Source organism: Drosophila montana, unplaced genomic scaffold (assembly GCF_035044405.1).
Source record: "Drosophila montana isolate Dmon_TW-CO22-7 unplaced genomic scaffold, ASM3504440v1 contig_1425_1, whole genome shotgun sequence".
NCBI lineage: Eukaryota > Metazoa > Arthropoda > Insecta > Diptera > Drosophilidae > Drosophila > Drosophila montana.
This window is the reverse complement of record NW_026996379.1, coordinates 1-15,872: the sequence shown is the minus strand read 5'-3', so window position 1 is coordinate 15,872 and position 15,872 is coordinate 1. Positions and strand designations below refer to the sequence as shown.

Here is a 15,872-nt window from a genome sequence, read left to right as displayed (position 1 = left end):
TCCGGCATTAATTGAACGTTGCCTTCTGGTGGTGAAGATTTCTCTTTATATACAACAACAAAATAACAAAGTGAGAGTGGCTAGTGAGCGTGGCTAGTGAGCGTGAACATAGTACCACGGTAAAAGAGTGGACGAGTGCAGCGAAAAGGTAGGCCAGTACGCAGCGTCACTTTTTAGGGTGGTCAACTAAAGTGCGACTTGATTTTTTTTTTTGTTTTGTGGCTCGGGGAAAAAAAATATTAAATTAAGATAATTAAAAACGAAATAAATAAAAATAATTAACCCTTTCGACCCTAACTTTTTTCCAGTGGCTTGAAATTTTTTTTTTTTTTTTTAATCAATTTATTTAAGAAGTATTTATCTAAAATTTCATGTAGCCACGCCCATCCGCTTGGGCGCTACCGGAAGTTGCTTATAAGCAACGTTGGGCAATGGTGGTATATAAAAAACTTTTATTTTTAATGAAAACCACGAACAATTTTATTTGCAAATTTTAAGATATTAAGTATGATAGGACAAAAAACAGTTTTTATTGTTATTACAGTAAAGATGTACCTTACACTTAAGGCATTTGGACATTGGAGTTCCTGTCTTGCCAAACCTGCAACGCCCTTTTTCTCCAAATACAACCCAATGTTCCACTTTATCGTAACGCCTTGTGTCTGAAGGATTCAGCTGGAACCTGTACTTTTTTGTCTGTTGCGAAGACACAATCGCAGGACTTGCAACATCAATGTAAGCTTTTTCTTTTGGGCTCCAACGCTTGCACATTCCGACAGGTGGATGATCTACACATGAAGATATAAGTTGAACTGTCTTATTGTCAATCCCCTTCAAACATACTATATTATAATTGATTTCACATTTCAAATCGAAAGATCCTCTTCCTCGCTTTTTGAGTTCTGTATCTGACAGTAACTGGCAATTGGTAATTCGATTTTTATGAACAGTACCTGTAGAAAATATGCCAATTTCCTTCAAAGAAATTAGAAGGCTTACTGACGTAAGCCAGTTATCGAAATATAGCTTAAAGTTTTTATGTTTGGGAAGACCTTTTGTCAAATATAAAACTGCATCTGAAGATATTCCCAATCCATATGAAGGGCAGGTGCCTTCCCCAACATACAGTGTAAAATCATATAGTAATCCAGATGTTCCAGCACGCGTAAACATTTTTAGACCCCATTTGTGGGGTTTAGCTGGGTTGTATTGTTTGTAAGTTGATCGACCTTTGAACGCAATTATTTGTTCATCGACGCTTTGATGTTATTCCTGAGGAAGTGTACTGAAGTTTTTTTTGAGGATGTTTAGTAAGGGGCGTATCTAGTGCAGCTTGTCGTAGTTTAAATCTCCTTTTTTAGGTTGTTTGCTATTTTCATTAAAATGTAAGCATTGCTTAATTTTTTCAAATCTACTGCGTGGCATTGCATCTGTTATAGCCGTAAGCTTTAAATTTTGCGACCATGTCATTTTGAATTGTGGCAATTTTAAAACACCTAAATATAACAGAATTTTAATATAACGGTTTATATCCCCTCTAGTACATTTAAGCTCTATGCCAAACTTTTGCAGTCCATATAAATCAGTTTGCTGTGTGATCAAATCAATAGCTGGAGTATCAAAAAAGGTGTAGAAATAGTCTACTGGTGTCATCACCTTCTCAACTTTCAAAGTAGTGCAATCGCGTTTGCGTTTATCCGCATTTAAATTGTCAAGAAGGCTGATTTCTATAGTTTCTCCTCTTTCCACGATTCCTTCAAAATTCATCTCCAACACAGCAGAAATGTCTTCAAGCTCATCTTCACTTTCTGCATCACTAGAGACATCCCAATCAAAGTCTAAAATTCGTCGTCTTTTGACAAACCTTTCTCTTGCTGTCTCATATCTAAACAAAAATAAATTTCTAACCTCAATTGCCCAATGTTGCCCACAAGCAACTTAATAACTTTAAAAATAACTCTCCTGATAACTATTTAATGAAAATCCAATCTGAGTTTAACACTTTAAAGATTAATCTTTTCTGAAAACTATTGCATATATACACTTTTAGTTTTTGTTATTATTAAATAAAAATTACTCATTTTAATACCTGTTCCGAATTTAACAAATATATTTTCGCCGACACAACTGCAGTCAATTTAACATAACTTCGCCAATTGGTCTCCAAATAAGCTTTCTTTGCATTATATTTTGAGTAGACACATACAAGTTCCGTTATCATAACGGATCAGCAGACAAGAATAAGGAGAGCGCTTACCGTTAGCCGTTAAAGAGCCGAAATTGCTTTCAAGCAACGTTGGGGTCGAATGGGTTAAAATAAAATAATCAAAAACGAGCTGAATAAGAACAATTAAAATAAAATAATAAAAAACGAAATATATAAATTAATTAAAATAAGTTAATTAAAAACGAGATAAACTAAAAATAACATAAAAGGAAAATAATAAAAATTTAAATATAAATAAAATATTTAGAAATAAAAAAATTAAAGCTAAAATCAAAATTAAGTAATCAAAACAAGACGAACAATAAGGACAGACTACCTTACGGAAATAAAAGCGCAACCCAAAAAGAAGGGAAGGGTGGCTGGTTCCAACGGGCAGGTGGATCAACCTCGCACCTCAGAAGGTGTCGTGCTAGCAGGTGACCTAGTCGCGGGGGAATACCCGGCCGCGGGAGTTAGTCACGAGGCTAGTAGTGGTGGAGGGTCTGGGGAGGTGAGTCCAAACAGCGAGGACGTCTGGCCAGAAGACCTGGATTCAAGCCTGCAGGTGCTTCTGGAGAGTTGTCGCGATTCGAGGGGCTGAAGGGTGTGTCCCACATAGCCAGCCATTGTGATGAAGGACAACGAGCCCATCAAGCAGAGGTACTACCCGAGGAACCCGGCGATGCAGCGAGTCATCGACGAGCAGGTGGAGGAATTGTTCCGGACGGGAGCCATCGAGCCGTTCCGGCACGCACGCTACATATCGACGCTGGATCTGAAGCAAGGATATTTGCAGATACCCATGGAACAAGGGAGCAGGCAGTATACCGCAATTACGGTCCCAGCACGGGGACTATACCAGTGGAAGGTGATGCCCTTCGGTCTGCAATCGGCTTGCGCCACGTTCCAGAGGGCACTGGATTCGGTGATAGGGCCGAACATGAAGCCCCACGCTTTCGCCTATCTGGACGACATCATCGTCATAGGCGCGAACAAGGAGCAGCAATTAGCCAACCTGGAAGAAGTGTTCCGACGGCTGAGGGAAGTGAGCCTGAGGATTAACAAGGAGAAATGCCGGTTCTTCCGGAAGGAGCTGGTGAATTTGGGAAACATGGTGAGTGGCGAAGGAATCCGCACGGACCCTGCAATGGTGCTCGCGATTGTCAGGCTGACCGCCCTATCGAATTGTAAGGAATTGCGAGAATGGCTGGGGATGGTCTCATGTTATCGACGCTTCGTGCCCAGTTTTTCCTTGGTGGTGCAGCCGATGACCGCTCTCCTGAAAGAGGGGAAGGCATGGTCGTGGAGTGTAGAGCAACAGCATTCGTTGGAAGAACTTAAGAAGCGACTCACGGACGATCCTCGGCTGCCCGGATTTCAGCAAGAAAATCGTGCTGCAAACGGACGCGAGCGATCATGGCCTCGGCGCCGTCCTTACACAACCCATCGACGAGGAGGAGCGAGTCATTGCGTCCGGCATTAGGAAGCTCCTGAAGTCGGAGATCAACTTTTCAGCCACGGTGAAAGAATGTCTGGCTATAGTTTGGTTAATCTGCAAGTTGAGGTGCTATTCGGAGGCTTCCAGGTTCGACGTCATTACCGACCACATGGCACTCAAATGGCTCAACTCAACAGAGAGTCCATCTGGAAGGATTGCTCGATGGGCCTTAGAGTTACAGCAGTTCCAGTTTGACGTTCAGTACCGGCGAGGGAAGGCCGTGGAAGAGCAGCATCCCTGCGGATGGACCGCATTGCATGCTAGAAAAACTCACTAAGGAGCCAGAGAAGTACCTAGGAACGGACAAATCTACCACCAGCTCGGACTCAGAGCCGACGACGAGGACTACGTACCGTGAAAATTGTGTGTCGCCGGCAATCATAGGAATGTTCCGGGACGCCGCACGACATTTGAGGCTGCGAGGTGTGTCAAAAACTTAAAGTAGAACAGGTGAGGCCGGCAGGACGAATGCTGACGCGCCAGGTGACGGAACCTTGGTCCATCCTATGCGCCGACTTCGTGGGCCACCTACCACGCTCGAAGCACGAAAGACTGTGCTGCTGGTATTCCACGATGCGTTTAGCAAGTGGGTGGAACTGGTCCCCTTGAGTAAAGCAATGGCAGAAGTCTTACAGAGAGCGTTCCTAGAACGGATACTGTAGTGTGTATATGCATTAAATAACACCCTGTATTTAAATATATAAGTATGCGACACTTTGTTGCATACAATAACAAACATAAAGCGAAAAAGGGCAGAGCCGCTTGGGTTTATTGAGTCAGGCTCATATTATGCAGCGCGGACCGCTAGTACTCTAGCTGGCCGTTTAGCTGACGGCGCATATCCCACGCTTGGCTTATATATCAAGAGTACCATATATGTACTCACTAATGCATGCATGTACTCAATTATGCCCTACGTCTTAGGTTTTGAAGCGGACAGAGTTCCGAATTAAGAACTTTCCAAAAATGATTATAAACCATCACTGACGTGCATTGAACTTTTTTCTACAATACTCTGTCGATTCGGAGTCCCTCGGAAGTTTGTATACGAAAATGGAGTGCAGTTCACAAGCCGGACATTCTAGGCTTTCTTGTCTTCTATCGGGGTAGAGGTGCAATACACGGCGCCGTATTGCCCTCAGGATAACCCCACCGAGCGGACGAATCGGACGGTCAAGACGATGATCGCCCAGTTCATCGAAGAACATCAGAGCTCGTGGGATGAGATGCCACCCGAAATAGCGTTGGCCGTGAACACGAGTTTGGCCGACTTGACCGGATTTTCACCCGCTTTCTTGATGCAAGGTCGCGAGCCTCGTCTCCCCATTGCCTTATACGACGAGGTTACGTCTGAGTCCGCCACATTTCAGCAAACGCAAGGGGAAAAGGCCGTGCGTCTGAGAGAGGTGTATAACATCGTCCGTCACAACCTGCAGAGTGCTTTCCAGGACTAGGGGTGGCACTACAAGTTGCGTTGAAGAGAATGGCGGCCAAAAGTGAACGAGCATCAGTTGTCAAAGGCCGCCGACGGGTTCGCGGCAAAGTTAGCGCTGAAGATTGGCGGCCCCAACAGGGTCGCGAAATTCGTGTCGCCCAATATCGTGCGCTTGGCGCTCAATGGCAAACGGAAGAGGCGGGCAGTTAACGTTGGCCAACTAAAGATCTAACACGGGTCACGCGAAGAAGACCCCTGTGAAGACGGGAGGCCGAGAGGCTACAACTCGGATGCAGGAGATTAAGAAAATTTTATCAACTAGTAGGCTAAGTAGTTATAAAGAAGGTCATTTGTAAGCTACACCATAAGAGGTTGCAGAAGCTAAGAAATGGAATTATTAACGTCCCGTCCCCCGTTAACCACGAGGCAAGAGGGGTCACAATTACAAGGGCAGTAGCCATACCGCCTAACATACGCGAATGCAAAGTGGAACTATTATATTATAGACTTCTGGCACTGTTCAGATGTCAAACCAATGGAGTTATTAAATTATTAATTGTTATTATTATCATAATAAACTAATTGAATTATAATCTAATTATGAAGATAAGGGAAAATATTGGAGTCTAAAATATATTAAAACCAATCATTTAAGAGAACAAGAGAAGAGGTTTTAAGTTAAGAGAGACCGATTACGAATTAAATATAATCATAGGCAACTACGATTCCTAAAAATGTAAATGGGAGGAGCGGCGGAGCGTATAGGCTTAAGTATATAGTTTTTGCCGCACAGCGAAAAGGACGAAAACGGTCGTAAGAAGGCGAGGCTGATCAGCAGCACTTTCTTTTTTGATTTGGCGAGCGTAAGTACTAGACGTGTGGACGCAATGACGAGAGACATAGAAAAGGAATCGTGAAGTGACCGCGAGGTTAGGGATAGGTAGTCAAGAATTGTCGGTGCAGTAGAGCCAGTGCTCTAAATTAAATAAAAGGGTGTTACTACAATTGAAGTGCTTTGTGTTCTCCTTTTTTTGTTGTATTCTGTGCCGAGTAAGAGTCAGCTAATTTCAGAAACTCTTAACTTAGCAGTGGAACGACCCCAGCAGCACCCAGCATACTGACCAACCCTTGCCCTAGCCGCGGCGGAGAGATCATAGCGGTTCTGAGTTTTACGACCCCGGCTTAAAACATTACTTTACAACCTGAAGCTGCAGTGTATCTACCACCAAATCTACCCTGGAGCTGAGCTGGATTCGATTCTCTCCTTGATCAGCTTGGTCATAAATTCATCGTTGGAGGCGACTTCAATGCCAAACACAGGCAACAGAGGCATTGCGCTGCATGATGTGCGCACCAGCTGCTCAGCCCAGGTCTTGGCCATCGGGAGACCTACTCACTTCTCGTGCAAAAGGTAAAGTACTCCTTCGTGCATTGACTTCTTTATACACAATGGTATCCCCAACAGCGTAATATCAGTTCACGAAGACTATGAGCTGTCATCCGACCATCTACCACTCCTTGCAACGTTCCCTCCGTCTGTTCAAAGGACCCCAAAAAAGCGAAGGCTTGTCACCCTCCAGTCGGACATACAACGCTTCAAAGCTGAACTGCATAGCATTATAGATATAAACATGCCGATCTTAACATCCGAGGATACCCACGCTGCAGTTCAAACCCTGCTGGACCAAGTACATACCGCGGCTGCCAACGCTGTGCCAACACAAATGTCGTCTACGCCTACAAGCCAATTTACAAGGACGCTTCCCCCCATCGTTGAAGGCTTTCTTGCCCTGAAAAAGCGAGGAGGGAGTACGTCCGTAACCAGGACTCCAGAATCGACAGGATTTATCGCCGTATCGCCAACAGGGTCAGGAAGGAGTTAACTTTACTGAGAAGAAATGCCACAGACACCATACTGGAGGAAGCAACGGCAGACGAGAGCTCCAAATTTGCGCTGTGGAAACTTACCAGTCGATACAAGCGGCAAGCTGCGCAAAAGTTCCCCGTTCGACATCCCGATTGCACGCGGGCCAGATCGTCAATGGACAGAGCCGAAGCCCTCGCCTGCAACCTGGAGGAGCGTTTCAAGCCGTTTGAGATCGCATCGCATAGAAGGATACAGCGAGTCGCGCACCTCCGTGTGGCTCCGCTCCAAATGTCACACCTGTATCACCAATAACCTTCCAAGAAGTGAAACAGGAGATAAAGAGCCTTAAAAACCACAAAGCCCCTGGGGAAGATCGGTTGGACAACCAGACAATTAGGTTACTCCTATAAGGGGCGGTTCTTTTTCTCGTCGCCATTTTACATGCAGCTCTTCGGTTAGGCCACTTTCCAGGCACATACCATCATGTTGCACAAGAGCGAAAAGCCTAATCAACTAGAATCGTATCGCCCCATCAGCGTCCTGCCTGCCTATGGCAAGATTCGGGAAAGGTGCATCCGTAGAAGGATCTTGGATACCCCGGAAATAAAACGCTTAATCCCGAAGTTCGAAGTTTGGGTTTCGACTCAATGGTCTTGTAGGTGGAATATCTCAGTGAACCCTCAAAAATGTGCTACGGTCACTCACACCCTGCGCAGGAACTCCTGCCCCGTACTTTTTCTCCAAGGCAAGCTCTTAGAGCAGGTGCGTGGCCATAAATACCTAGGGATCACACTCGACAGACGACTTACGTTAAAAAAACATGTCACCGAGGTAACCAACAACTTGAGAAGCAAAAGGTAGTCCTTGCCCCTGCGTGGCGATATGGGCGAAGACGCACCTAAATAAACTTCGCATCATCCACGCCAAGACCTTGCGAAAAATCTTTGGAGCCGTATGGTATATTCGCACACGAGACATCGCAAAGGACCTTAAGGTTGGTATGGTGGGAGACGTTATCAACAAACAAGCAGCAAGCTAACTATTTAAGCTCCGTAACTACCCTAACGTCCTGGCAAGGAACCTGCTAAGGAGGCGAAGATGAAGGAGGCTTAAAAAGACATATCCTATAGACCTGGCCAAACGCCGCATTTTAACACCGAAAAAAAAGCAACATTTGTGGCGAATCGAATCCAAGAAATTACAGAGAAAGCCGAATGGCACCATGTAAATACAAAGCAAAACTCAGCAGATATCGTTTCAAGAGGCTGCGATGCTGCTAATGAGTTACTTGCGTCGATGTGGTGTGATGGACCTTCATTTTTTAAGAAACCAAGAGAATCCTGTCCGTTTATCCCGTGCACTCGTGAGTCTTCGTTGCGAGCTCGAATCGAGGAGGACTCGGACGCAATTCATGAATTCGCATCAAAACGCGGATGCGAATTTGCGGTCATACCGCCAAGAGCTCCGAACTTCGGGGGTCTTTGGGAGTTAGGTGTTAAGTCTGCAAAGCACTTTGTAGTGTGTATATACCTGAAATGAACACCTTGTCCTTAAATATAAAGCACTTTGTTTCATACAATAACAATTAAACATTAAACAAGCCCAGAGCCACTTTATGTATTGGCTCTGGCTCATATTACGCAGCGCGGTTCACTAGCCTCTCTAGCTGACCGTTTATGCTAACGCTGCATATCCCACGCTCCGTCTGGAGCGCATTCCATGAGCAACATATATATACTCATATGCAAGCTACTCATTCTCCCTCTCTTTGTTGCTGTTAACCAAAAACTGCATAAGTATATACATGTACCCATAGGCTAGGCATGAATCTTTAAATTGAAATATAGACATTCTCAGTATGAGCATGAACAAGCACTGACGTGCATCTAATTATTTATTTAAACGAAACCAAAAGGGTTATTACATGGCGATCGTGCAGTAGGTTTTAAATAGACCTGGACAGTGCAAAAACAATTAAAAGAATGTTACAACAAGCAAAATGGGAAAAATAAGGAATCCCAATATAAGTTAATCTATTGCAAAATCTAAGCAACAACAAAAGCAGCAGTATCAATACCAGCATCAACAACACCAGTAGCAGCGGCAACAAAAGAAGCTAAGCAGCCACAAGCTAAAGCGCATCGGCCAACTAGCTACAACACACCAGCACATAAAACAAGTTCGAAGTACAATGAACACAAATATAAACGTCTTGTCTATGTCTAGACAACAACAATCAAAGCAAATTCCAAGTGGAAAAAAAAGAGAAATAATAAATAAAATCAACTTCTCAATAAACAATAGTTGCGAGCAGCGGAATGGAATTGACCTGTGCGATGACCAGCACCGGCTCCGCCTGAGCCCACAGGTCCCAGACAACGGTAACAAAAAAAAATTAAGAAAGAAAAAACTTTAAACCATCAAAGTGGAATCTTTCATTTTCGAGGATACAAAACAAAAAAAATTAAGAAAGAAAAATCTTTAAACCATCAAAGTGGATTCTTTCAATTTCGAGGATACTGCTCTTGTTGAGCAAAGGGATGCACCGAGCCTGGCTGAGCCTTTAAAGGTGTATCCAAACGATGGATACCGCCCCCTCACATTAGCTGAGTACAGGGAAGACAACAGAAGAAACCACCTAAATAGACAAAACGTGGTGGACGAATAAGGAAACTCCTCCAGCGAAGAATACTGGAACTGGATCTTCAAAAAACCAACGAGGAAGACTGACAACGCTGCCAAGAGCGTATCGACGATTTAAATAAGCATCTTCGCACTGGTGCGAAGTAACGCAAAAAAAGGGCTGCAGAAATGCGAATGCCACACTTTGCCTTTAGTTTAAATTCTCACCCACAAGTTGAAGCACCCTCAAAGTGCAACTTGGAAACTACTAACCTCTGCTAGGCTGTATACTAAAACCATATGATTGGCATAGAATTATATAACGAACAACTTGTAAGCCAATCGTTTGCAAAGCTATCACGACTTTTTGGTTTATACCGAACGAATCTATAATTGCATGCATAGATAGATTTACTTTTAACCAAAATTTCAAAATGGGTTGGTTTGGTTCTGACGACATTCAGACAAAAGATAATACAGCCAATTTAGTTAATAACGTCAAGATTGTAGACCACACAGACGATATCCGCTTATTGTGGATGTTGCTCCTAATTATATTATATATGAATATAATTGTTACAGTTTTTGGTAACACTGTACGTCAAACAAAATAAAATTATAAAGAAACGCTATATTAGCAGGGCAAACAATCTTGACAAAATAGCCTTTCTCCACTGGGCTTAAAAATGTCACATTTTCAAGTTTTACATATTGGTGTTCCACCGGTTTTCGGTAACATGTGAGTGGCAAAAGTACTGTTTCTTTAAATAAACAGCTGATCGAGTTGCTTTAATTTACATAAGCGCCGCACAGATTTCCTTCCAAAAGTAAAAAAATACGGCCCCGAAGTAGGGGCTCCGTTTAATTGACTCTTTGCGAGATTTGGCCAACTTTAAATGTTAAAAACTGTGGGATTATTAAAATTTAAAATTATAATTTAAAGTTACCGCTTTCCTTCGTTGCAATATCAGCTGGTTTATGTTTACATTTTTCACAACATCGATAGAAATCTCGATTAATCATCGCAAAATACACGAAATGTTCGGGGCGAATTTACACATTTTTAAAAAATGTGACATTTTTAAAAATCTGTGAAATGTGTTTTCTTATGGGGAAACGTACAGGCCGCATTTTACACATTTTGCAAAAATGTGACATTTTCAGAAATGTGTTCAGTGGGCAGAGGCTATAAGAAAGTTTCTGAAAGTAATCTCAAAAGAACCCTCGTAATAGTAGCATTTAGAAAGTAAATAAATATCCATAGTATAATAGAATAGAGGGATATATTTTAAAATAAATGAATTAAAAAATAGATTTTATAGATCTTATAAATCCTTATCATGGAATAGGCCAATTCAAGGGCATACAGTAAAAAAACATGCCGAAATATTAGTAGAATAATTCAACCAAGTACGTTTATTAATATATGACCAAAGAGGCAGACTAGATAAGGCACATGGGTCCCAGGTATCAAAATTTTTGATCAAACTAAGATCAAACTTGATATACATAAAATAAAAGTATAGTTTAGATATATCGATACCAACAATCTTAAGCACCCCATAGACATATGAAGCTGGTGAAGAACCGGAGTCGAAAGAATCAGCAGAGATTGACTCAGTAAGGCCAGAAGGGCTTGAATCTTCAAATTCAAAAATAGAGGAAGATTTTAATAATCTAATGTTTCCTGCTGTTTTAAAACAATCTGAACTTTCAGATCAAGATTTTACGGATTATGATACAAAGCCTAGTGTAACCGAGCAAGAGCCTTGCGTCATGGCCGATAAAGCAGCCGCCCGGCGTATATTAAAGAAATTTCGCGAGCCAGAATTTGATGGAAAAAAATTTGTCGGTGAAACATCCCACATAGTAAAGGCAAAATATGCAAATGTCTATCAAAAAGGCAAAACAGCCACGCAATTTACTAATGAAATCGATAATCTTCGAAAATTGCTCGAATCTTTGTATATCAATGAGGGATTACCATCTGAGCATGCTGATAAGCTCAGCACTAAAGAATCAATTAATGTCATGATAAAAAAAAAGCATGGCAAGTTAAGGACAATACTGGAAGCAGGTACATTCACAACAATAAATGAAGCTGTCAGTAAGTACATACATTGTAGTACTGAGATGACGGGAAATGTACTCCCAGAGAGGTCAAGCCCAACGTAGTAATTATAATAGAGGTAATTACCAAAATAACAATAATACATGTCACCGAGGTAACCAACAACTTGAGAAGCAAAAGGTAGTCCTTGCCCCTGCGTGGCGATATGGGCGAAGACGCACCTAAATAAACTTCGCATCATCCACGCCAAGACCTTGCGAAAAATCTTTGGAGCCGTATGGTATATTCGCACACGAGACATCGCAAAGGACCTTAAGGTTGGTATGGTGGGAGACGTTATCAACAAACAAGCAGCAAGCTAACTATTTAAGCTCCGTAACTACCCTAACGTCCTGGCAAGGAACTTGCTAAGGAGGCGAAGATGAAGGAGGCTTAAAAAGACGTATGCTATAGACCTGGCCAAACGCCGCATTTTAACACCGAAAAAAAAGCAACATTTGTGGCGAATCGAATCCAAGAAATTACAGAGAAAGCCGAATGGCACCATGTAAATACAAAGAAAAACTCAGCAGATATCGTTTCAAGAGGCTGCGATGCTGCTAATGAGTTACTTGCGTCGATGTGGTGTGATGGACCTTCATTTTTTAAGAAACCAAGAGAATCCTGTCCGTTTATCCCGTGCACTCGTGAGTCTTCGTTGCGAGCTCGAATCGAGGAGGACTCGGACGCAATTCACGAATTCGCATCAAAACGCGGATGCGAATTTGCGGTCATACCGCCAAGAGCTCCGAATTTCGGGGGTCTTTGGGAGTTAGGTGTTAAGTCTGCAAAGCACTTTGTAGTGTGTATATACCTGAAATGAACACCTTGTCCTTAAATATAAAGTATTCGGCACTTTGTTTCATACAATAACAATTAAACATTAAACAAGCCCAGAGCCACTTTATGTATTGGCTCTGGCTCATATTACGCAGCGCGGTTCACTAGCCTCTCTAGCTGACCGTTTATGCTAACGCTGCATATCCCACGCTCCGTCTGGAGCGCATTCCATGAGCAACATATATATACTCATATGCAAGCTACTCATTCTCCCTCTCTTTGTCGCTGTTAACCAAAAACTGCATAAGTATATACGTGTACCCATAGGCTAGGCATGAATCTTTAAATTGAAATATAGACATTCTCAGTATGAGCATGAACAAAGACTGACGTGCATCTAATTATTTATTTAAACGAAACCAAAAGGGTTATTACATGGCGATCGTGCAGTAGGTTTTAAATAGACCTGGACACTGCAAAAACAATTAAAAGAATGTTACAACAAGCAAAATGGGAAAAATAAGGAATCCCAATATAAGTTAATCTATTGCAAAATCTAAGCAACAACAAAAGCAGCAGTATCAATACCAGCATCAACAACACCAGTAGCAGCGGCAACAAAAGAAGCTAAGCAGCCACAAGCTAAAGCGCATCAGCCAACTAGCTACAACACAGCAGCAGATAAAACAAGTTCGAAGTACAATGAACACAAATATAAACGTCTTGTCTATGTCTAGACAACAACAATCAAAGCAAACTCCAAGTGGAAAAAAAAGAGAAATAATAAATAAAATCAACTTCTCAATAAACAATAGTTGCGAGCAGCGGAATGGAATTGACCTGTGCGATGACCAGCACCGGCTCCGCCTGAGCCCACAAATCCCAGACAACTGTAACAAAAAAAAAAAAAATTTAAGAAAGAAAAAACTTTAAACCATCAAAGTGGAATCTTTCATTTTCGAGGATACAAAACAAAAAAAATTAAGAAAGAAAAATCTTTAAACCATCAAAGTGGATTCTTTCAATTTCGAGGATACTGCTCTTGTTGAGCAAAGGGATGCACCGAGCCTGGCTGAGCCTTTAAAGGTGTATCCAAACGATGGACCCCGCCCCCTCACATTAGCTGAGTACAGGGCAAGACAACTGAAGAAACCACCTAAAAAGACAAAACGTGGTGGACGAATAAGGAAACTCCTCCAGCGAAGAACACTGGAACTGGATCTTCAAAAAACCAACGAGGAAGACTGACAACGCTGCCAAGAGCGTATCGACGATTTAAATAAGCATCTTCGCACTTGTGCGAAGTAACGCAAAAAAAGGGCTGCAGAAATGCGAATGCCACACTTTGCCTTTAGTTTAAATTCTCACCCACAAGTTGAAGCACCCTCAAAGTGCAACTTGGAAACTACTAACCTCTGCTAGGCTGTATACTAAAACCATATGATTGGCATAGAATTATATAACGAACAACTTGTAAGCCAATCGTATGCAAAGCTATCACGACTTTTTGGTTTATACCGAACGAATCTATAATTGCATGCATAGATAGATTTACTTTTAACCAAAATTTCAAAATGGGTTGGTTTGGTTCTGACGACATTCAGACAAAAGATAATACAGCCAATTTAGTTAATAACGTCAAGATTGTAGACCACACAGACGATATCCGCTTATTGTGGTTGTTGCTCCTAATTATATTATATATAAATATAATTATCGTGAGCGTAGCACAGTTTTTGTTAACACTGTACGTCAAACAAAATAAAATTATAAAGAAACGCTATATTAGCAGGGCAAACAATCTTGACAAAATTTAATAGCTTTTCTCCACTGGGCTTAAAAATGTCACATTTTCAAGTTTTACATATTGGTGTTCCACCGGTTTTCGGTAACATGTGAGTGGCAAAAGTACTGTTTCTTTAAATAAACAGCTGATCGAGTTGCTTTAATTTACATAAGCGCCGCACAGATTTCCTTCCAAAAGTAAAAAAATACGGCCCCGAAGTAGGGGCTCCGTTTAATTGACTCTTTGCGAGATTTGGCCAACTTTAAATGTTAAAAACTGTGGGATTATTAAAATTTAAAATTATAATTTAAAGTTACCGCTTGCCTTCGTTGCAATATCAGCTGGTTTATGTTTACATTTTTCACAACATCGATAGAAATCTCGATTAATCATCGCAAAATACACGAAATGTTCGGGGCGAATTTACACATTTTTAAAAAATGTGACATTTTTTAAAATCTGTGAAATGTGTTTTCGCAGGCCGCATTTTACACATTTTGCAAAAATGTGACATTTTCAGATATGTGTTCAGTGGGCAGAGGCTATAAGAAAGTTTCTGAAAGTAATCTCAAAAGAACCCTCGTAATAGTAGCATTTAGAAAGTAAATAAATATCCATAGTATAATAGAATAGAGGGATATATTTTAAAAAAAATGAATTAAAAAATAGATTTTATAGATCTTATAAATCCTTATCATGAAATAGGCCAATTCAAGGGCATACAGTAAAAAAACATACCGAAATATTAGTAGAATGATTCAACCAAGTACGTTTATTAATATATGACCAAAGAGGCAGACTAGATAAGGCACATGGGTCCCAGTTATCAAAATTTTTGATCAAACTAAGATCAAACTTGATATACATAAAATAAAAGTATAGTTTAGATATATCGATACCAACAATCTTAAGCACCCCATAGACATATGAAGCTGGTGAAGAACCGGAGTCGAAAGAATCAGCAGAGATTGACTCAGTACGGCCAGAAGGGCTTGAATCTTCAAATTCAAAAATAGAGGAAGAAGATTTTAATAATCTAATGATTCCTGCTGTTTTAAAACAATCTGAACTTTCAGATCAAGATTTTACGGATTATGATACAAAGCCTAGTGTAACCGAGCAAGAGCCTTGCATCATGGCCGATAAAGCAGCCGCCCGGCGTATATTAAAGAAATTTCGCGAGCCAGAATTTGATGGAAAAAAATTTGTCGGTGAAACATCCCACATAGTAAAGGCAAAATATGCAAATGTCTATCAAAAAGGCAAAACAGCCACGCAATTTACTAATGAAATCGATAATCTTCGAAAATTGCTCGAATCTTCGTATATCGATGAGGGATTACCATCTGAGCATGCTGATAAGTTCAGCACTAAAGAATCAATTAATGTCATGATAAAAAAAAGAATGGCAAGTTAAGGACAATACTGGAAGCAGGTACATTCACAACAATAAATGAAGCTGTCAGTAAGTACATACATTGTAGTACTGAGATGACGGGAAATGTACTCCCAGAGAGGTCAAGCCCAAAGTAGTAATTATAATAGAGGTAATTACCAAAATAACAATA

General features: G+C 41.3%; 1 protein-coding gene across 1 annotated transcript; it reads left to right on the top strand.

Annotated features, from left to right (window-relative positions):
- Positions 1-2,837: 2,837 nt before the first annotated feature.
- Positions 2,838-5,158, top strand: LOC135430215 (uncharacterized protein K02A2.6-like). Its single transcript, XM_064684787.1, has 2 exons — positions 2,838-3,320; positions 4,847-5,158. The coding sequence occupies exons 1-2, from the start codon at positions 2,838-2,840 to the stop codon at positions 5,156-5,158; spliced, it is 795 nt and encodes a 264-aa protein (XP_064540857.1).
- Positions 5,159-15,872: the final 10,714 nt, after the last annotated feature.

Excerpts from the sequence above, each read along its gene's own strand:
- LOC135430215 (XM_064684787.1), top strand. The coding sequence starts at position 2,838 with ATGAAGGACAACGAGCCCATCAAGCAGAGGTACTACCCGAGGAACCCG. Across the intron at positions 3,321-4,846 it reads TGGTGAATTTGGGAAACATG|GATAACCCCACCGAGCGGAC; the intron begins GTGAGTGGCGAA and ends TATTGCCCTCAG.